This window comes from Labeo rohita, chromosome 3 (genome assembly GCF_022985175.1).
Source record: "Labeo rohita strain BAU-BD-2019 chromosome 3, IGBB_LRoh.1.0, whole genome shotgun sequence".
Lineage (NCBI taxonomy): Eukaryota > Metazoa > Chordata > Actinopteri > Cypriniformes > Cyprinidae > Labeo > Labeo rohita.
In genome coordinates, this window is record NC_066871.1 from 6,990,881 (window position 1) to 7,014,085 (window position 23,205).

The following is a 23,205-nucleotide window of genomic DNA, read 5'->3' on the forward strand; positions in this document are numbered from 1 at the left end:
CGCGTCATCATTCGAGCATAATGGTGGCACTGAACGTAAATAATGCCACTTAACTTAACGAAACTCGCATATTTTGCTGATTATTGCTGCTGAAAATGGTCGTTTATTGTCATGTTTTGGGCTGTACAAATCGGTCGGACCGGTAAAACATTTGAAGTACTATAGACTGCCTAAAGTTATAACAAATCAAAGAGTAGAGTGCAAAAACTGTCTGAGAAACAAAATGCGTTTGTGGTTGGCCAACATTTGTGTAATTTCCGGCCAGGTAGGTGAAAAATTAGGCTATATTAATACTGCTCCTACATATCTTTACCACCTATTAACTTTAGTTTGCCAAAATATTGCGCCGTTTCCTGCTTACTAAGTCCTTCTCTGTATGATTTAGCATCTTCCACATGTTTTTCCGTGGTTTAGACCGCATAAATTAGCACAACCAGGTATTCACTAGTTTGAATCTGAGTATTGCTGACACGGCCGCGCTTCCGGGTAACGGTCCAAATCGTGACGTAAGTGCTAACACTCTATATCTAGTACAAACAGCAATATAGTAATATCGTTTACAGTAATATAAATAGTAATAAATCCAGTAGTAAATATATAGTAGTAATACTAATATCCAGTAGTAGTTTATCACTGTTCAAACAAACAGCGGCAGCTGCCACAAATGTCACCGGAAGTGCCGCGCTTGCTCTCTGTCTCGCGCGCTTTCCTGTCAAAATAAACACACACACAAAAAATAACGGTGAAAAAAAAAAGCAACGGTTTAGAAAGCATCTGACCATAGTGATTGTGGATATATTTGCACCAGCTCTGCAGTTCACCTACATCATGACGACAGATGAGGTAATTAAATTTTTACTATGATAGTCCTTCACATTAAAATCGGCCTTTTAAGTTTCGTTACAAGCTGTTAGCACATTGTCAATAAAAACGATTAATGCACGAAGATTCTTACATATAGCCCTTTAAAATAAATATGAAAAACATTTATTTTCAGAACTTAAACCATAAATGTTGTCAAAAACATGGAAAGTATTCAAATGTTTTGGACTAGGCTGATGTGTTGCATGAATGACTGTGTAGGGTCTGCAAGACCTCTCCCATGTGGGAATAATAATATATTTGGGTTAAAAAAAACTTAGCAATGAATACATTTAAATGTACAATTAAATTGACCTGGCACACGAATTTTCTGGCTAAATTAATGTCAGTTAGCGCTATTATGTGGTTGCCTTGCAACAGCATAATTAAGCTACACGCTTGACATTTCCTTCATATGCTCCGCTTCTCATGAGAAACAACACGGGCAAAAATAAACAGCTCTTGTACTCAGGATGTCTTTTAACTCACCTTAACTTTACATGCAGAAGCAATACCACTGAATACCAATAGAGGGCAGTTTTTGTGTTTTTCAGTTGTCCATATGAAAAGCTCTCCGCTACGAAAAGATGTTTAATCATTAACGTAGAGTGCCCAGTTAGTTTATTTTTATTATGAGCATCGTAAAAAAATGTTTGGGTTAATATTTGACAAGAAGTGTTTAGTAAACGCTAGAGTTTCTCCGTTTATGGGATCTAAAGCAAAATACTGCATTCAGTTGAGACAAAGAATAAGACATGAGTGAAATGTAGTTTCTACTGCTTTATTAGAAGTAACATATTTTACAACTTTGTAGAAAGAAACTGTGAAAAACTGTTTATATACAATGATTTTAAACTACTTTTAAACAAGTATAGGAAATTAATAATGACAATAGAAAATATCTATGGCTGTTCTAGTTATGCAAGACCAATACACAGTCACATCCTCACCTTAATAATGCTAATAAAAAGTACATTTACTTTTTGTTCTTTTTAGTACATATTCATTTTAGAAACATAAGACTTCTCATAAACAAGTAGACCTAAACAAGGTGAAACATATTTACAAAAAGGTACTGGAATTTCAAAAAAATATCTGGAGAACTGTATCATAAGAAATGAATGAAAGGAAGACTTATGCTGGGTTAGCGAAGCTTAGTAGTACATGGTATGTAGGATAACAAAGAGGTCCAGAATGTGCTCCAAAACCACCACAAGCCTTGTGGTATATTTAACAGTTTCATAGCTGCACACACAGTATAGATTAGGCACAAATACTATTTCAAATAATAACGTGTTTATGTGCCATAGTTTAATGAAATGGGCGTGTGTTCCTCTTGGCAACAGCAAGGAAACACCTGTCGGTGTCATCAAATGCAGGTCTTACAGTTGGGAATATTGAAGAGGGATGAACATACGGACATGTTACAGAAAGCCAGGGGCATCACTACATGGTAGCGTTTCCCATCTCACGCCTTCTGACCAGACACGACAGATGTCATCGTCTAGGCCGATGGGGTGGGAACTGCTAAAGATGCAGACAACACTGCATGCTATATAACACCTCCCTGAGGAGTGACAGAGCAATAGCAGACCATTAGAACCCCGTTAGCCACGTACCCAACACACAACACATATGCTTGCTATCCAAACCAAAAGGAGCTGGAATATGATTAGACCACATGGAAATGCTGGACCTGAGGGATCAAATGACAATAAAATAAATCAACCACACTGCCTTGGCTTCATAAAGCCCCAGAGGAAGACTTTCTAGTGGTCAGGTGTCAGCTGCAGCTGTTCGGTATTGAAATGAAGTGCTTGTGAGGGCTCAGGAACACGGTGAGATCAGTTGCGCAGCGGTCAGCGGCTCCACGAGTGCTGGGTGGTGGCTCCTGATCGGGAATGTTTGCGGAAAGGAAGTTGGGTGTCACTGAAGAAGTGACGCAGAGCAGCAGCCTAATAACACAGCTTAATACATCAATGTTCCACAGGTAACTGTGGTTCCAAAAATGCGGTTATGAAACGAAAAACAGAAAAAAAATTTACACAAGGCAAGACTATAAGGCAGTGACTGGCAGGGATTTTGAGAGGGAACGGGTAGAGCGTCGGCCAGCTCTGGCCTATGTAAGTTGGTGAGGTCACTGAAGAAACTATGTTCAGTAAAATCATTTCCACTGAAAACATTCTAAACACTGGCCTGTTTTAGAGAGGCGCTTTTGCACTGTTGTTATAAATGCTGAACTAGTATTTCAGGGTTTTCTTACCATCTTTCTCTGTCTGTCTCTCTCTCTCAAGCGTCTCCCCTTGAAGTGCTTCACAGATGCCCCTCTACATTCATACAAATACTTTTATAAAACGTATAAAATCATTTTAAATCAGAATATTTCACTTGTATTGGTCTCTATATACCTCTGTTTTCATGTGCCAATCTGTTTCTGAATGCTAAACTAAATAAATATCACTAAAATTTGTAAAAACTCTAATCTCATTATGTGTGCGTGTCACTCGAAAGCCTGGTGTATAAATTCAATTGCTGCTGATGAAACTGGGGCTGAACAGGCGAACTAAGCAATCACGAGTTGCTCCTCTTGTAACAGTAGTAACATGGAACCTGAGGAGACCTCACGAGTCCCACGTAATATATTGGGAGTAGTAAGGCAGTTGTTATGGGGGTCACTAAAAACAACAGAGACAGAAAGAGGGTGAAAACACCCACAAGGCAGTTTGGAAAAACATAAGACAATAAATAAAAAGAAAGGAATTTCCTTCAACATTTCACTTTTCTCTCAATCTATTATTTTTTTTTTTTTTTAAAGTTTGTTAGTTTCAGGAGTGTCCCCAAGTCTTTGAAATGAAAGACGTGGTATTCTTCATATACTTTTTTTTATAATTAAAAAACAAGTCCATCTGTGACAGAACGTCTTACTTCATTAAATTGTCTTTTCTTTTTAAGACAACACAAATTTCCCTTTAACTTTATTTCTGCAGACACCAGCAGACGGTCTTTTTGACGCAAAACAGTCAATCCTAATCCAATTAAAATCTTGGAAATGGGCTGACAGGTAAGTAAAAAACAAGCCCTAGAGTGACGCTTGTCAACTCTACTCTCTCAAAGTCACAAGCATTTAAGGTAGGTTGAGCTGCTCAAGCGAACACCTGCATCTTCCCATTGGACTCCTGGACATGCGAAATCTGGGTTTGAGCAGGAGCTGTGACGGCCGGGCTGGGGGTGGAGTCAGACCAGTCGGACACACAGTGAGGGGAGGGGCTGGACCAGGGCTCTGGAGACTCTGGAGAAGGGGTCAGGTAAGGATGTTCACTAGGCACATGCAGGTAATGCTTGGGTGTTGCATCCATGGCAGAGCTGTGGCTGTGCTGAGAGGGCGGCGTGGGGTAATCCTCTGGGCCTGTGGTGCTAATGCTCGCCTGTGCCGGGGGTGCCTGAGACGGGATAGCCTGTGCTTGGGAAGCCTGAGGGGCTGCCGAGGCCTGCGGTGGCTGAGTCTGTGGCTGCTGTGGCTGGTAAAAAGCTGGAGGAGGCTGTGCCTGTTGCGGGGTCGGGGGAGTGGAGGAGCCCATGCGGGTGAGGTTGGGGTTGGTAAGGGTGTGGCTGTGAAGTTGCTGCGGCTGCTGCTCTGCAATGGTTGGCAGTTTAACCGGGCTAATAGAGGGTGCATTGGAGACGGGTGTCGGCTGCAGAATGGGCTGGGCATTATGGAACACCTGCTGGTGCATGAGCATGCTGTTTTGCTGCAGGGTTGGTGTCTGAGGGATCAAGCCTGCTTGGCTACTTGCTGGATGCATAATGTTCACCATGGGCTGACTGCACTGAGAAGAAGGAGGCATGCGGTTGTGCCAGTCAAATGGCACACTTACTGGACTTACCAGGCCCATGTTGAGGCTCATCTGGCCGGCGTTCAGCATGCAGTTGTGGGGGCCCTGGTTGACGCCGCCTCCTTGCATGGCCACACGCCCCTGCATGGAGAGACCACCATCACTCAGGTCGCTCAGCTGAGCTAGGGAGACTGCAAAAGGACTGGTGCCATCCAGGATACTGCTGTGCACCATTGGAGTGGTAGGGACAGACATGGAGGAGTGGAAAAGGCCAGGAGAAGGCATAGCAGCCGGTGAGGTTGGATTGGTGACGTAGCCGGCATTGCTGGCACCTCCACGTGGCGAATCCAGCGAGTCGACGGGGGAGAGCGTGACAGAGCTCTCCAGCAAAGCACTCTGCATGTCTAGTGTCAGCCGTTTGTTGCGGCCCTTGGCTGAATCTTTCAGGCTGGTAGCGTGCTGCCCACCTATGCCTTTAGCCCCTGGGCGACGGTTCTTCTTACCCTGCGGGGTGCTTTTCAGCCCTTGGAGGAAGTTGCTGGGAGGGCACATGAGTGGTGAAAGTGTGTGGGTACCAGACAAGTGGTGACCTGCCCCTGCATGGCCCTGCGGACTTCTCACAGTATTATATTCGTCCAGTAGCTGTACAATATCATGGTGCATACGCTCCTGGGCGATATCTCGAGGAAGCCTGTCCATGTGATCTGTTATCTCCCTGTTGGCAAAGTGAGCCAACAGCACCTTCACAGCCTCACAGCTACCTTCCCTGGCAGCCAAGAATAGTGGAGTTTCCTCCTAAAGATAGTAGATGGATTTGAAAATTAACAACATGGCTGAGGTAGATAAATCCTTCAAAACTCTCAAAAAGAACATGTCTGCTTACCTTAAGGTCTTGCATATCTTTATTGGCACCGTTCTTCAACAAAGCAACTGTAGCTTCAACATTATTTACTGCAGCTGCCCAGTGCAAAGCTGACTTTCCTGTGGAGACAGAATGGAACCATCAGAAACACTGCAACCCCACATCAGAAGCAGGAACTATCCTTTTTCTTTTCTTTCACATTTACCAAGTTCATCAACAGCATTGACATCAGCATGGCAGGTGATCAACTCTTCCACCATGCCTTCTACTGCCAAACGGGCTGCAAGGATCAGAGCAGTGGAGCCATCATACATGCGTGCATCCAGGTCTGTGGCACGGTTCCTGATTAGAATCTGCAAATGCAAGAATATGGGATACATCAGCACCAGCTTTATCAATAGTCCATTTTTATTTACAAACATATATTTGGTTGTAGGTGACTTTACCTGGAACACTCCCTGGGCGTCAGCTGCTACAGCTGCATGCAGAGGTGTGCGGCCTGTGTTATCCTGTGCGTTTGCATCAGCCCCAGCATCCAGGAGTCTTTTAGCTGCGTCAGCTCGGGCATAGCGTGCAGCCAGGTGCAGAGCGGTCTCTCCAGTGCGGTCGGTCTGAGCTGCAAGTGATGCTCCCTGGTAAATGAGGTCGGATATGATATTGGCGGAGGATTCTTCGGAATCATCATCTTCGGTCACCTCTGGCTCTAGCCCACCTCCACAGAAGGATGCCAGCATCAGGGGTGTGAAGCCATCTATATGAAATCATAGTTTTGCTATTATTGTATCTGAACTTCATCTATACAAGGCCATTGATAAGGTGGGACAACCGGACCTAACCAAGTAAGAGTAGACAGTCAAACATATCGTACCAGGGCCTCTGACATTGACGTCCATGCAGTCGCTGTCAAACTCTCCCTGCGGAGGTGTGAGAGCCATGGAAGGTGGCATACGGATATCTGCCGCTGCCAAGTGGTGCTGTGTCCACTGTCTGCTGTCAACTGCATCCTCACCATCTGACAGAATACTGGGCTCTTCCATCTGTACATAAAAAAGCCAACATTATTAAGATATACAACTCTTTCACTGACACACACACACACACACATATGTTGTAAGAGAAATAATAAATGGTCAATTACCTTAAGTCGTTTTGCCTCTGGGCAGTCAGTGTCTATCCACTGGTCACTGTGATCTGCCAATAGAGACTCTTCCACTGTCTTTGGCATGTGTCTGCAAAGAATCATGAATGCTAATTAGTCCCTTTGAAAGAGATTTCGATGAGCTATATTGACAATTATATTAAAAGCACTGATAAATACATGAAAGACTCACTTCATGCCCAGGGAATCTTGGCCCACAGGTTCTCTACGGTTCTTGTTACTGCTTGTTTCCTTCTTAAGGAAGAAGCCCTCAGGGAACCAGAGTGTGCTGTGTTCACGTTTGCGGCGGGCAATCAACATGCCCACCATCAAGATTACCAACAAGAAGATAGAAGCTACCCCTACTAGCAGTATAATACCCCAACCAACCTCGAGGAGGCGGATTTATTATTTCACCTGAAAGAGAATTGGAAAATGATTAGTATGATTATAAAATCAAACTGGACCAATAAGGTCTATGTAAGAAAGCAATTAAGTTTGTGTGAGTGTGGATACTTACTGCGCACTTCCTTCAGGGGGTATGGGAAATTCAACATCTCCTGAGCAGACAAAGCACCCAGATATTCAGCAGCACTGTCAGCATTGCGGAAGCAGTCATCTGAACCCTGGGTGCAGAACCTGTTGTCTATTTCCAAGTATACAATAGACCTGCAGAGGAGCCAGAGAGTATTCGTTACGACACATTCCCATTTTGGTGATATTTTGCGGGGTTTGGTGTTTTCATTTTTGTAGCAATGCATGTAGCACCGCTTACTTCCAAACTAAGCTTCTTTACATTGGTCAATGCTCCAAGTTCAAGAAACTCAAATCTGAGACGAAATGTGCATGAGGAATGCAAAATTTAGCTGTACAAGGTAAAAAGGTAAATGAAATTGCACTGATTACTTCAGTAAGCCGAACTTACCCAATGACCTCCTGCTGAGGTTGAAGCTCCCGTTTATTCCGTGTCCCACGGCCTTTATAGGGTCGGATCATGTAATCACCATTCTGATCAAGACGGAAACGCAATGTTGTACGCAGGATTGCGCTTAGTTTCTGGAGGAAAGCAGTTTGTGTCCTTAGTAGCTCCTCGGGAGGCAGGAGGACTACAATAACCAGCACATCGTCTGCAACGTCTGCTGGAATCTTCTCTGCACAATCCAGTCCATCCCAGCCACACTCTTCAGTATTGCAGCCTTGGTCACAGAGCCCATCTGCGTAATGATCAGTACAGTATGTCTCATAGATGGGGCTGAGGGAAGAAAAAGTGTGTTAAAGAAGGCCCATCATAAACAGTGCATCAAAGCATGGTTAAAGCCTAGTACTTAAGACTTACTTGCAGACTTTCTCTTTGTTCTTGCAGTCGAAGTTATCATAAAGGCACTCTGCGTTGTTGCAGAACTCATCACACTGACTATTGTTGAAGAGCCGCCAGCAGCGAGGGTCTGAGCAGCGTGCCCAGGGGTTCACAGCCAGAGAGCAGTCACCTCCATCCCAGCGGCAAGCGAACGAATTACATTCTTTATCACACACACCGTCATTGGCCTTGCCATGACATTCAGCAATAGGGCAAGGAGGAGGAAGTGCCAACCTGGGTTCCTGTTCGCATCGTTTGCCTGTCCAGCCATTGATGCACTGGCAGTGGAAAAAAGGGAAGCTGGTTTCCTCTGTACACAAGCCTCCATTGCGGCAAGGTTTGGAGGAGCAGCCTTCATTGCTGCGGTGCTGACACTGCGGCCCGCCAAAGCCCTGAATACAGTTGCAACGTGCACCTCGTAAACTGGGAGTACAGCTGCCACCATTGTAGCAAGGCAGCTCTTTGCAGTTCATGCTCCTCTCACAATTATCACCTGCATACCCCTGAGAAAGAAACAGGGAGTTAAGTAGTTGCTTTTGAAGTTTAACAATGCAGTACAACAAGATCATAATAATACAAACCCTAGATACTCACAAGCTGACAGGTGCAAGTGTATCCCAGTGTCGAGCTGCCGGACACGGAGCATACTCCTCCGTTCTTACAAGGCTGAGACTCACAAACACTGAATCTATTCTGACACCCGCGCCCTGAAGACACAAGAAGTGAGTATTTAGAGACAAATTACAATGTTGTATATGTAAATCACAGACACATTGATCAGTTTTGAGGCATCCCTTACCTGTGAAGCCGGGTTTGCACACGCACAGGTAATCGTTGGGCAACTGTATGCAATCCAAGCTGTTGGAGGGGTTGCAGGGGTTCGAAAGGCACTCATTGATGTCTCCCTCACAGCGTTCTCCAGTGAAGCCCGGAGGGCAGTTACACCTGTACCCTCCAATCCTATCCACACACGTGCCATTATTTTGACACTTGGGCATCCCACGAGGCCATGAAGGAATTGCGCAGTCATCCTCATTTATCTCACAGAGGACCCCTAAAAATATCATTATAAAATCAGACCCCAGACCCCAAATTTTTGAACGGTTTTGTATATTTGAATTTTTGCACTTGAGGCTAAAGAACTTTTAACTTTTTTGCATTTTACTCCAGTTCAGGTATATTTTTTACTGTAATGTTAGAAATCCGTCTTACCAAGTGTTCCTGGAGGGCAGGAGCAGATGTAATGTCCCACCAGGTCAATGCAGGTTCCTCCATTCTGACACGGATGGGACTGACACTCATTGACCTCTCTCTCACAGTTGTTTCCCTCATAACCAGGCATGCACTGGAGGAAAAACATGTCAGTTCAATATTGATTCTGAAATATCTTCAGTTCTTCATATTTATCATAGGCTTTATATTTTTAGTATTTTTAGCAGTGTAGCAGTGTTAAGAGGACTCACATCGCAGGTGAATCCTCCCATGTAGCTCCTACAGGTGGCACCATTGAGGCAAGGTTTGTCCTCACAGTGGTCAAACTGGGACTCACAGTAACTGCCTGTGTAATCTGGGGGACATTTACAGTAGTGTGTGTTGCCAGTATTGACACAGTGTCCACCATGGTGGCAAAGCTCATCTGTTTGAAGTCCTGTGTGTGAGAGAGAGAAAGAGTGTGGACTGTTAATAAGGAGAAAATCATATCTGTAAAAAAAAAAAAAAAAAGATAATTTTTTAATTTTATATACCTCTCTGCCTGGCTGCAACTTCACAGGACACTCCTGGGATGTCACAGTAACGACCTGACCAGCTTCCCAAACAGTCACATGTGAAGGAGGCACCTTTCTGTCTGCAGCGACCACCATTCTTGCATGGATTAGTAGGCCTACACCAATCAACTGGATGCTAAATGAGAGATAAAAAGATTTTTTATTTTATTCTGTTATTCCAATTCATTTTTACTGTATATAACATAAATTAATTCCAAACATGTTTAGGTTATGGCATAATCTGGAATTAATACCTGGCAACGGGAGCCAGTGTAGCCTTTTGGACATGAGCAGCGATATGACTCGAGGGCATCTTGACAAACTCCTCCATTAAGGCATGGCTGAGAGTCACACTCATTGACCTCGTACTGGCAGTAATCTCCAGTGAATCCTGAACGGCAAGTACATTTGAAGCCGTTGATCCCATCAGTGCAGGTGCCTCCATTAAAACAGGAGCTAAAACAAATGGGAGGGTTATTTATTTTTGAGCTACTAATGCTACACATTTCTTTTCTACGGTACGAGTGACTTTACAGTCCTACCTTTCTGTGCAGTCTGGTATGTTGGTCTCACAGAAGAGGCCTGTGAAGCCTGGTTTGCAAGTACAAGTGTAGCTGTTGACGTAGTCGGTGCAAGTGCCTCCGTTCTTGCAGGGGGTGCTCTGACACTCATTTACCTCGCTAGCACAGTGTGCCCCTGTGAAGCCTGGCAGACAGCTGCAGCGGAATGAGTCTACTCCATCTGTACAGGATCCTCCATTCAGACAGGGGTCTGACAAAACCAAAAACACTATTAGACCACGCCAACCGTGCTAAAGAAAAGTTGGACCATTTCATTTGTGAGACCAGCAACCTGTTTAGACTATTCTTAAAAGTTAGACACATAATTTTTCAGCAAGACTGGTCATAACTTTTTAAAGTCAGTTATGTAAAAACATAGACTGATCTAATTTGAATCTAAAAAGTAAGACTGATAACCACTTGGTTAACTGCTAGTTAGTCAAACCAGTTCTTAAGACACTGTCTTAATGTGTTGATTTTGTTTATGCAACTGATGCCTGGTTTCTATTGAGATTTACTTACTTGGTGAGCAGTCGTTAATATCTGTTTCACAGTTGGGTCCGGTGTAGCCAGCACGGCAGGAGCATACGTAGCCACCCAAAGTATTGGTACAGGTTCCACGGTTCTTACAGGGATTAGAGGTGCATTCGTTTATGTCGATGTTACACAGTTGACCTGTGGTGGGAAGGAGAGTTAAAGTTAGACATTCTTTAGAAAATCAGTTCTTAAAGACTTAAATCAGAATGGGTTTAGTGACTTACCCTGCCATCCGGGTTGGCAGTTACACTGGTAGCCCATGTAGTCAGGTGTGTCCACACAGGAAGCATGGTTGTGACAGGGGTTAGGAGTGCAAGGTGTGAGCAATTCTGCACAGGTGGGTCCGCTATAACGTGGCTGACAGAGACATGTAAAACTGGCAACTCTGTCCACACAGGTGCCCCGATTTAGACATGGGCTGGAGGCACACTCATTGATGTTCACCTGACATAAGTTACCTGAGGATGGTAGACAAGAGTGCAATTTTTAAGAACTTGCAGTAGGGGAGTTATGAGTTTTAATGCTGTATTAGGGAAACATTACACCCTTTTCAGTAGCAGAGGTCGAATAAAATATACAGTCGGGTCAGACAATGTATAATAAAATCTCTTTTTGTTGTTATTACTGTAAAATGCATACTGAGCTAACGTAACGTATATCTCACCTCTAAAACCCTGCCGACACTTGCAGGTGAAACCATTGAGCTGGTCGAAACAGGTGCCTGCATTCTGACAGGGGCTGGGCAAACAATCGTTTCGGTCTAGGTCACAGTTCTTACCCACCCATCCAGGCTCACAGTCGCATCGATAGCTGCAAGAACAAGAGTCACATTCAAAACAATTCTCCATTTATGTACTTCCTTCTTTTTCTAAAGTTCGCAATGGAGCTGTACCCGTTAGGATCGTCCCTGCAGGTCCCATGCACACATGGGCTGCTGGCACACTCGTCCACTTGTGAATAACAGTAGGGGTCGTGGAAGCCTTCAGGACACTGGCAGTGGAAGCCATTCTCATCGTCTACGCAGGTTCCTCCATTGCGACAAGGATTAGACTGACACTCGTCAATCTCGTCTTTACATTGAGGCCCTGAAAGGGAGAGAAGTTTATAATGAGGTTTTCTCTTCTGTGTGTGAACTAATTTGTACAAGTAAGTAGAGAGAAGATCTCTCCCTGTCTCACCGGAAAAACCAGGTTTGCAGACGCATTCATAGCGGTTTATGCCATCTTTGCAGATTCCGTAGTCACAAGGGTTGCTAGCACAGTCGTCGAAGTTGATTTCACAGTTGGTACCTGAGGTGCCATGTTGACACTGGCAGATATATTTGTTGACTAGGTCCACACATTTGCCACCATTCTGGCAGGGGTTGCTGTGGCACTCGTTGAGCTGGTTCTCGCAGCGGTAGCCAGTGTATCCAGGCTCACAGTTACAAGTGTAACTGGCAATGCCGTCTACACAAGTGCCATGGTGGCACGGGTCAGGCTTGCAGTTATCGATGTTGCTCTCGCACAGCCTTCCCTCAAAACCTGAAGACAAAGAGGAGACGTGAATATGCAGAGAATGTACCTTTCTGTTGAGGCTTCTGAATGAGGTGGTGAGTATGGAGAGGCTCTACAGGTTCCTGAATTTGTGGTTCTTGCCTGTCAGGAACAATTTCCCCTTTGCGGCCCATTACTGCACAAGCTAGGTGAGACAAAACTGCATTGTCCTCGTTCCTGCTATTTCCATATTCTTACTGTCTGCTCATGACCACTGTAGCTCACCAAGTCTGCATGAGTGATTCAATGCCCTTTATTTGTGTTTTTGTCTGGGGTGTAAATACTTCCTCGGTTTCGCTTGTACCCTTTATCCTTCTTAACCAGCACCCCCTTGACTGCCCCCCCCCCTTGCTTTTTTGGTCTGAAAATGTCTCTCCTCTTTCCCTAGTCTCAATCCGTTTTTTTTTCCCTCTTTTCTGTCTGCTACCTCCGTTTCCTTCTTTCTCTCTCTTGTGAAAGCTTCTACAGTTTGGAGTCTCTGTTCCCGTGGTTTCCATGCCGACAGGCTGTCAAGGCAGCGGCCTTGTGAGGAGCAGGGCAGGGCTGGGCTGTGGTAGTGAGAGAGAAAGAGAGAGAGAGCCCTTCACAGGCCTCACAGACCTGCTTTTGTCCCCTCAAGCAGCAGGACAATACCCTACGTCCCAGCTAACGGGACAGCTCAGCAGAGGGGAACTGGAGCACGGAGAATACCAAACAGCAGGCTGCTTCAGACAATACACAAACTCCATGTCTGTGCTTTCTATAAGCCTAGCGACACATGCGGTATGTACTGTATCTTCAGCCTGAAACATTCACATACAAGTTCATGCTAATTTGTTGGATAAATTAAAACCATAAAACAGCCATTCCTACAGGCACAACTATGTGAAAGTGAATGCTGAGAGCTTTGGTTGTGCCATACGGTGCTGTGTGGGTATGCATTGTGGGTTACAGATGAACAGATGTCGGGGTGATGACCGAGCATAACCCCCCTCGTCAGCAGCTGCCGGCCTTGGTGACCCTGTGACATTGGGGTCTGCAGGGCAAAGGAGGGGGATTTGGGGCTTCTCGTCAGTCCGATCATAGAAACAAGAAGCATCTGACCCTGAGATCACTACGTTCAGGTGTATGGATCTAGTCAGTGATGATGATTTTGACTTTGAACCCTGAAGGGCTCCACAAAGCTCTTGCACAGCAGGCACACAATCAGACACACATCTTCATTTAGGAGCTTACCTTCAGCGCAGCGGCATTCATACCCATTGGGACGGTCAATGCACTTGGCTCCATTCTGGCAGGGAGTGCTGGCGCACTCATCAATGTCGATCTGACACATGGTGCCAGTAAACCCTGGGACAGGCAAACATAGGGGTTAGAGGTTAGTCTGATGCAGCAGAGGTGAGCTCCTCACACTGGTCGGGTCACTAGGTTCAGCTTTGGGGGCAGCAGAGCTCGGCCTAGTTGGAGATGTCTGCACCTTGGCTTATTTGAAGCTAAAGCGGAATTGAGTTTTCACATAATCTCCATTTAAATTTATTATCTTAGGGGTGTATATCATTATTAACACACACTGTGTCTTGACTGTCTTTCAGACTGTTGATAAACAGAATTGATTTTGAGCGAATACTTGGGTTTTAGAATATGCCCAGGTTTTTTAAATCTCTGAATCCATCCAACAATCACAGTCTGGTTTGGACTAAACTTGAAAATGTTTTCATCAATCATATTCTAGAGCTGATCTGTGCATTATCCTGTGTATGTGGATCATTTTTGTGAACTATGGCCAATATATCTGCCAATATATGTATATAGGCATACATTAATCAAGTTTCTTCACATTTTTGCAGTGATTAAAATGACATTATCAGGAAAATTAACAGTTGTGTAGGCACTGGGGGCAGTGAGCCTTAAACACTGACTGATATCCCTTGTCTGGGAAAACATGCTAGTAAGTACATAAAAAAAGTCTGGGGCCCCACAGAAATGTTCATTTCTGCATCTTTAGAGGGTGTTGTGTTGATTAACAGTGTTATGATGGGATCTATGTTGATGCCTAGGGCACAAGGTTAGAGGGGGAGATGCTAGAATTGTTTTCTTCAAGGCCAGCGGCCCTCCCTCTTTCCTTGCACAAACGCTACCGGCTCAATAGCTAAATGGGGGGTGCGGGGTTGTCTGCCCCAGATGTAAATTGCGGACATGGAAAAGAATCTCATTAGCAGGGCTGCTGTTCCCCCCCACCACCTCTATGCAGAGGGAGACGGGTGAGACTGCTGTCCCTTCTCTATGGACAAGTTGGGAGAGGAGGGGTGCTTGTGTAGAGGGGCCACAATGGTGTCTTTGTTTGGGCACGCAGTTGCATAGCGCTCAAGACCTCACTCTAATGAGTAATTACGCAAAAACTATCAGGCTAGGGGGCAAAGCTGGGTTTAGCTTGATATTACGTGAATCAAGATTGATATTAAGCGACCACACAAGTGAACTTTTCTGCATTCTTTTGACATATACTGGTGATGCTGGGAAAATAACATGTTTCATACCTGGTTGACAGGTGCAGGTGAAGCCATTGACCATGTCTCGGCAGATGCCATCATTTACGCAGGGGTTGCTCTCACATTCGTCGACGTCCACTTCACAGTATTTCCCCTGATAGCCTGGTAGAGAGACAACCAGAGTAAAACACAGTTCCAACCCTCTCAGACTGCAGTTTCTCACAACACAGGGGCCCTCAGACGCACACTGACGTTCTGCTACATTGCACCCTACAGCAAGTTCATGTTTCAGAGGAAATGGAGAATTGCTCCATCTATGCAAACTGGGGCCCCTGCTTTGACTAGAAGCACCACACCCTACTGTCCGCAGGATGCCCTGTGGTCATCTCTCCATTGAGAACACACATGTTCTGTAATCAGCAGAGTGCTGCTCTTGTGTGTCACCCCATTCAGGTGAAACAGAGTGTGGGCCGGGGCCAGAGCACTGACGGCGGCATGGAATCAGAAAGAATTGGCCCCTCCACGTGAGCCAGGGCCAAGTCGGCGATGATGAGGAGGGTGGGGAAGAAGAGGTGTCTGCGGAATTGAAAGGGGTACGAGCAGAAGTGGGGGGAGGGGATGAGAGTGCTGGGAAAAAGTTTGCTCTCTCTCTATGTGCAAAGGGCGAGGAATGGAGCACAGAGGGGCCCCATTGTTCCACTCCATTCCCACCACTCAAGATCTCATTATAATTCACTGCACACTCCTCCCCCTCTCTCCCAGATTGCCCAATACACCCCTCTCCCAGCGCCGATTTGTATAGTTCCCCAAAAACCCCAAAGATGCATGTTGTGCAGGGTACAAGTTTTTAATCGAACGTGTGCTGAAGACACAATGCCAATGTTGGTCTGTGGTTTCTGTGACTTACCCATGTGGATTGAGCTTTTCTATTTCAACTGATTGCCCCTTCTCTAATGACCACTGTGTGGTGAGTTATTACATAACAAAACCTCCTCTGGACATTGCATGTTTTGCTAAGCAGGTCTACGTAGTCATATGCCGTAGTCTGGAACTCCACATTGATTAGAAGCAGATTTAGTGTTCCTGTGTAAGTTAAGGTCAAGTTCACTGACGTACCAGGCATACAGATGCACGTGAACTCGCCGATGCGGTCCAGGCAGGTGGCGTCGTTTTGGCAGGGCATGGATAGACACTCGTTGATATCAATCTCACAGCGAGGGCCGGTGTAGCCCCGTCCACACTGGCACTGAAATGAGCCCTCCGTGTTTACACACTTCCCAAAATGCTCACAGGGGTTGGCACCTGGCACAAGAGAGAGAAAGAGGAGTCAGTTAATACTTACTCTCTACCGACAGAGACAATGATAGAGGGAGGCATTCACAATGCAGTAAATTTACCAATGGAACATTCATCCATGTCTTGGTTGCAGGCTCCACCAACAAAGCCAGCAGGGCAGGTGCAGATGGCACGGCCGTTCAGAGGGTTGGTGTCACACACTGCTCCCTCATTACAGGGGTTACTGACACAAGCATCATCCAGATGACAGAGCAGACCTGCAGGGACAGCAGAATATGACTAATTGGACTTTGGGGACAATGGCTGAAACCTAAAAATAAGGAGTGAAGATGGTCGTACCAGTTTTGCCCACTGGGCACTCGCAGAAAAAGGAGGCCACGCGGTCATGACACGTTGCCCCGTTGAAGCAGACAGCCGTAGCACAGTCATCAATATTCTCACTGCAGTCGTCCCCCGTCCAGCCATTGACGCATACACAGGTGTGTCCCCCAATGGTGTTAAAGCATGTACCGCCATTGTGACAAGCATTGGGCTGCATGAGACACTCGTTGACATCCTCAGCACAATACTGGCCTAAGGACAGCAAGACAAGTTATTTTAAGGTATTTTAACTGGCAAATGAAAAGTACACATGGGGGAAAAAAGTGTGTATTTACCTGTCCACTCAGGCAGGCACTGACAATTGTACGTGTTGACACCATCTACACAGATCCCACCATTCATGCACTTGTGTCCAGGGCAGTCATCCACGTTCTCCTCACAGTTGTGTCCCCTGAAGCCTAGGCGGAGAAATGAAATGTTGTCACAGGAAACAGGGAGGTGACTGTGGTAGGAATAATTTCTGACCTATTCCTCGCTTCCCCAACACACCTAATAACTGAATCCTGCTCTACAACTATTGATAAATTGATGTACAGAGTAAAGTGAGCAGTAAAAAGGTTCAGTGGGTGTTGAGTGTTTACATATTCTCACGGCGGTTCCCACAACGGCAAAGCCAGAACCTGACAGAGCTCTGCTCCAGAGGGCCATACTCCCTGCCATGTTTGCTTGTTTTATAATCTCTCACGGTTTCAATGACTTCCTCTTTGGCGAGAGACATTTCCTGCTTGCTCCCCAGAGGGGAGCAGAAAGGCCATAAAGTAAATTCCTGCGACAGCAGCCCACTCGCTTTTCTCTCTTCCACGCTTTGACTGTCTTGCTCACTCACTCTCTTGTGTATCCCTCCCTCACTCAGTCTGAGCTATTTATAGCAAAGCATGAGGTATCAGCGCCTGGAAAGTCCAGACGCTTTGGGAAACCCCGAATCCGAGGGATGAGAATGAGTATGGAAATATGATTAAGGGTGTGTTTCTATATGAATGCCTGCATGTTTTTTGTCTGTTTGTACCTGGCAGGCAAGCACACTCATAGGTGTGGTCTCCGGTCTGATGGCAGGTGCCCCCATTGAGACACTGTGAGGGGGCGCAGGGCTGGGTGGGCACCTCACATGTGCGCCCGCTGTACCCAACAAGGCACTCGCAGCGGAATGAGCCATACGTGTTCATGCAGATGCCACCGTTAAGGCACTTTCCGGGTTTGCGGCATTCGTCGATATCATTGCGACAGTTCTTGCCCTGATACCCAGGTGGGCACGAGCAGTTGTAGTGATTATTCCAATTGGTGCAACGGGCACCGTTGGCACAGGGATTTGTGGCACATGCATCAATCAGGGAACAATCCTGACCTGTAAACACAAGATGAGTCCTTTATAAACAATCCTACATTTTCCACAGACTGTACCATGACAACATGAAGACACCCTTAACCTTACCTCTGAATCCCCGCTGGCACACACAGGTGTACTGTGGGATTCCGTTGGCCACCTGGCTCTTGCAAGCTGCTCCATTTAAACAAGGCGATCGGTGACAGGGGTCCAGATGCTGACAGAGCAAACCAATATAACCAGGCCGGCATCTGTGAAGGGGACACAAATTTAGAACATGAACACCTGAATATAGAAGCATTTAGAGGGACATCAGAAACTTTTATCTCACCCAACTCATGCATAGAACATCTAACCACTAAATATTACATATCTTACTTTAATACAAGGTTAGTGAGTGGGTGATAACACACATACACAAAAACAGACACACACACAAAAATACTCAATTTCATGCTATCCACCAGATGTTGCATATATATCTGCCTTGACTATAACAGCAGAGCACACTTTCCAGAAAACATGCTTCTGTCCATGCCAGTTTGCATTCCAGGATTATGACTGATTTTCCAGTCTCTCCGCTGCATTCTATAGTAAAGCACGGTTGTGAATGACAGAATTACCTGTGTTCACCCGTGAGACATTGCAAACTGTGTACAATGTTCAATGTGTTGACTTCACAATGGAGACCACTCAAAAGACAGGAAACAACAAACCATAGGTATGAGATGGTGGTCAGGCCACTTTGTGGCAGTTGAATACAGTTCTTTCTGCTCTAATTCTATGCTTTTCAGTACAGGACGGTTATCTTGATGGACAATTGAGTGGGGCCTGAAACTGAACAGGTACGATAAAATAAACAACTTTTTCTTAATAATGACAATCTCTCTCATGGGTTCTAGGGCCTTTGGTAAGCTAGGCTTGAGAAGCTAGTGTGTGTTGGGTAACCCTACACCCACACAGGGAGCCTGCCACAGGATGAACTCCCACATCAAAAACACCGTTTGAAGCTGATGACAAGCACTGGGATGGTCTGTTCTCTCTGTGTCCCCCCTCAGGCCCTCTCTCTCTTTTCACTGTAAAACAACCCCTGGGCAGAGACAACAATGGCTTTTCCTCCTCTTTCTGCTACAGGATGACCACTTTTTTACACTGAGCTATCTGTCCCTTTGTTGTTTTGCCTCTTTTGTGGCTGGCGTCTCCTCCCCCACACTTATTTGAAGCAGTTTCTCTCTGACCTCAGAGAGGGCTTCAAATAAGGGCTTGGCCTATAGGGGGTGGCATTTTAGACCTCTGCTGCACTACAGCGAGAACCTGCTAGCCTTTTAGGATCTATAAGGTCCATTCTGTTTCATCAAAATTAAAGATACCTTGAACTGTTGGTGACAACTGTTTTTTTACCCAGCAAGACAAAACAGAGTTTTCTGCTGTTTGGTGGACACACCTATAGAAATATTTCATATCGGAGTATTATACTATTCTGGAACTGGAACCAAAAAAACAGATATAAGGGAGTCAAACTTATGCTTACGATCTTAAGTTGCTGGCGTCGAGAAGCCCAAGTTTTATGGTTATAGATTTATGTCTGATACTGAACAGATACTGTTATGTTAAGGATAAAATTCAGTGCTTGAGAGTAAAGAAAAGAAAAATGTTAAATCGCTTAAGTTACATTCATTAGCGACGTCTGCTTAATAGCAATACTGTTGACTTCACAACACAAGAGTGCATTTGCCAGCCGTAGTTGGCTGTTTTTTTTTTTTAAATCAAGGTCTGAGAATTTTTAAGTGAAAGAGGCGTACTGGACCCAACCGTAGGATGATATATGAAAAACATAATTAGTCATGTCTGTTATTAATCTTTTTATGTACAGTCAGCTCCATGAAATTTCTTAAGTTAAGGCTACATGTCTGTGGGGAGTTTTTTTCTTAACTTGAAACCCTGAAAACAAGGAAAAAACAGAAAGAATTCTTCATGAATACCATCTCCTGAAGCCACCAATGCGGCACACTGCTTTTCCCTATGAACCCTTCACATGCTGGGAGGTCAAATGTCAGAGGTCAGCAGTCTGATTGTGATGATAATGTCAGGCAGTGTAGTGGGGGGCGGGTCGGGGGCGTCTGTTCGGGAGAGAATGTCTTTTGGAGGGTGGGATGGGGGAAGAGTCCGGTACGGAGAGTCATGTCATGTCATATTTCCTGTAATCCCTCGTCTCCTGCTCTGAAAACACTCACACTCTTTCTGAATCCCAGATCCCTGTTGCTGTGGCAACCTCACAGACGACCGAGCAAGCCTGACACCCCACCAATCACCCCCTACCCTTCATCCCCTTGGCTATTTGTCATGGCTTGGCTGGGTTTATTTAGAGGCAAATTAACTATGTCTGGAATCTCGGGGGTCATGAAAAAAATGAAACTAGGAGTTGCGGCACAAAAAGAGTTTTGAGAAGATGGGGAGGAGACCCGCATCAAGGTTCAACTAGCATGCAGTCTGATACTCAAGTACTTAAAAAAATAACAATTCCGGGCAGTGGGCCTTTAAATGCTGAAAAATGCCTAGACACAGCCTACTTTACAACCTGTTGTTTGCCTGTCTATGGCTTTAAGGCGGCGTTGATGTAAATGTGCAGAGTGAATGAGTGCATGAGCAGCTAGGAATGTGCGATGAAGGCCAGACTCTGGGGTACATCATCTAACTGGGATATTTTTACATGTGTCCTTTGTTACAACGTGTGGTCAGCAAGTGGTTAAACACGAGGGAAACTTTTGGACAGACCACAATGGGCACAATCACAGAGGAACCGCTTGTGGGATTTTAAAGAGTTACTGGACTATGAGGAATTGTGGATGTGTTGACAAGCGCTATTTCCACACACAAAGAAAAGGAGCCTCTGGCCTTGCAAAACATGATAACATGCATGTGTGTGTGAGTTTTGGAACGCATTCCCTCTGTGTGTGTATGTATCCGTGCTGGAGTTTCGTACTTGTTGCATCGTGAAAACCTTGGTGAAAGTGTGTGAGAATGTGTAGATATTGGTCAAGTAGCAGCAGGGGGAGGTTCGGATATTTGTCCTCACACGGTGTTCTGCAGCCAAAACACACATTCTTTTGTCTGGGCCTTGGCTGTGCATATCAGTGTCTAAAAACATACAGCCAAGAGTCCTATCAGAGCTTTCGGAGTGAAAAATAACTCATTGAAAGGGACCTTCAACCTGGCAGGAGCTTCACTGTGAGTGAAGATGTTCTACACAAAAGAATTTGGACAATTTTGAGTGTAAAATAGATGGAAATTAATTGTTTCGCTTTTAGCCAGGTGTGGGATGTTACTCATCTGTATGATTGAGTCAGATATACCAAGAATGGACCCCAGGTCCCTAAGTGATACCAAGCCTGAGGTAGGAAGAGGGCAAGAACAGTAATCCCCTAATGTCATAACAACAATGATGGTTCATGCCATCTGCAAATAGCACTAAACAGCTGTTCACATCTGTCAGCACTGCTCTGGCTATCTGCCTTCTCGCTGCTTCTTTAAAGGATTACACCCAAAACAATGGCACTATTCTGTCTGTAAATCTCCAAGCAGATGTGCAAAAACACACACACACAAATGCAGGCTGTTAGATCACATGCACAAGTATAGCAGCACAGTCACATCACACTTTCCCTGATGCTGTTGAAAACAAATTAATGAAGCAGTAGGACAGCTTGACAATTAAGCAATGACTCTTAACTGAGAGCAAAACAAACAACTCAGGGCACTGATGCAGTCAAATACCTCACATGCACACTCAAACATGCTGTGTGACTTACAAACACTTTCCTCTTCTAGGATGCTGAGAAACCACAAGATATGTCAGTTTGAGAAAACAATGGATAGGGCCTCATTCAGAAATATTGTATAGGTGTATCTACATACCATATCAAAAGAATTTCATGGCACCTGACAGCCTTTTGGACTCTCAAGGACTTTTGTAACTTATATATGCATGCACACAGGGGCTTTTTGGATGCTGCCGGAATGATTCATGTGTGTGAAGCTCGGCATTTCTGCTTGCTTTTGAAACCCAATGCCGTTTTTCCTGATCTCAGGGTCATTGTGGCAGTGTCACCTGATACTATTCTCTTTAGCACAATACCATACAATCATCTAGCAGTCTAAGGTCACAACACCTGTGGACGAGAAGCGCAAACACACCGCTTCTCCCTGAAAGAGCTTCATCTGGTCAGTCATGGTCCAGGAGGCACCAAGCATGAGAGAGTTCCCAACAGGATTCCAATCTCCTGGGTACTCGAAGCCATCCTTCCCACACTGAGGTGAAAGACAATTACCATGTTTTTCACAAAGTCAACTCTTTCCTTAGTAGGAAGTCCGTTGAGTGTAGGTCACCTGCTATTAATGTCACTGAAACTAAACCCTGTTTTGTTTGCTTTGAAAACAATGAAAATATGAGGTTTAAAGCAACTTTAAGGGTATCAAAATGCCGAAAAGTCCCCTAAGAAAAAAAAGAAGTCTATGGCAGTGTCTGGCATATAGCCGCTCCATTCCTTTGTGAAGAGCCCATACTGACACCAAACTGCCAACTAGAGCCTGTTCCCCCTCCCCCAACTGCCCCCTCCCAGCTCCCCATCTTCTCAAAGAGGAACCAAAGTGGGGGTAGGGGAGCACTTTGTGGGCCAAATAAAAGAGCTAAAGTAGTCAGAACCCTATTGTTCAAGGACGGGGGAGCAGTGGCCCAAACAGCCGGGCTTTCAGGCCTGTGCTCAAACGAACCAACAGGCCTCTGCTGTAGCCTGGCAACAGTAACCCATGGCTGAGGAGAGAGCTGAGAGGGTGGGGGTTTGTGAGGACAGAACTTTCACAGGAACTGAACCTTCCAGACTTCCAGATAAACTTTCTATTATCACTGGAAGCAAAGGAAATTTTAAAAATTGGAATCAAAATTAGGCCTACGGCATATGAAAAGGATTTTGGCTTTTAGCCAGTGTTTTGTGTGAATTGTAACCAATGTAAACAGATAAGCTGAACTTTCAACAAGAAGCATCTGTCAATTTATGGAAATATGTAGATGGGTAGATATCCATGAAACATGCATATTTGTCTTTCTTTGCCAACCCATTGTCCTGTCGTACTGCATAAGCCACATAATTATCTATCCGTAAGATCATTATAATAAACGGACTGGAAGCGGACTAAAACATGAATATGGTACTTCAAGGCTCCTGGCTAAAGCCTTAAACACAGATCTTATCAAACTAAAACTTAAACACACTTACTTAAAGGCAAAGTATGT

At 45.1% G+C, this 23,205-nt stretch overlaps 1 protein-coding gene across 1 annotated transcript in view; it reads right to left on the minus strand.

Annotated features, from left to right (window-relative positions):
• Positions 1-1,626: 1,626 nt before the first annotated feature.
• The window catches only part of notch3 (notch receptor 3), a 28,346-nt gene continuing 6,767 nt past the window's right edge, over positions 1,627-23,205 (minus strand). Inside the window, 31 exon segments of the mRNA XM_051102605.1 lie at positions 1,627-5,489; positions 5,578-5,675; positions 5,762-5,909; positions 6,003-6,307; positions 6,425-6,593; positions 6,695-6,785; positions 6,888-7,088; positions 7,090-7,111; positions 7,215-7,363; positions 7,620-7,946; positions 8,031-8,554; positions 8,646-8,758; positions 8,851-9,105; positions 9,264-9,396; positions 9,515-9,699; positions 9,797-9,953; positions 10,072-10,273; positions 10,360-10,588; positions 10,900-11,052; positions 11,139-11,372; positions 11,579-11,724; positions 11,807-11,999; positions 12,093-12,437; positions 13,665-13,778; positions 14,966-15,079; positions 16,034-16,219; positions 16,315-16,470; positions 16,553-16,786; positions 16,870-16,992; positions 17,601-17,936; positions 18,024-18,166. Coding sequence (XP_050958562.1) covers positions 4,005-5,489; positions 5,578-5,675; positions 5,762-5,909; positions 6,003-6,307; positions 6,425-6,593; positions 6,695-6,785; positions 6,888-7,088; positions 7,090-7,111; positions 7,215-7,363; positions 7,620-7,946; positions 8,031-8,554; positions 8,646-8,758; positions 8,851-9,105; positions 9,264-9,396; positions 9,515-9,699; positions 9,797-9,953; positions 10,072-10,273; positions 10,360-10,588; positions 10,900-11,052; positions 11,139-11,372; positions 11,579-11,724; positions 11,807-11,999; positions 12,093-12,437; positions 13,665-13,778; positions 14,966-15,079; positions 16,034-16,219; positions 16,315-16,470; positions 16,553-16,786; positions 16,870-16,992; positions 17,601-17,936; positions 18,024-18,166 — 7,270 coding nt within the window. The 3' untranslated portion in view covers positions 1,627-4,004.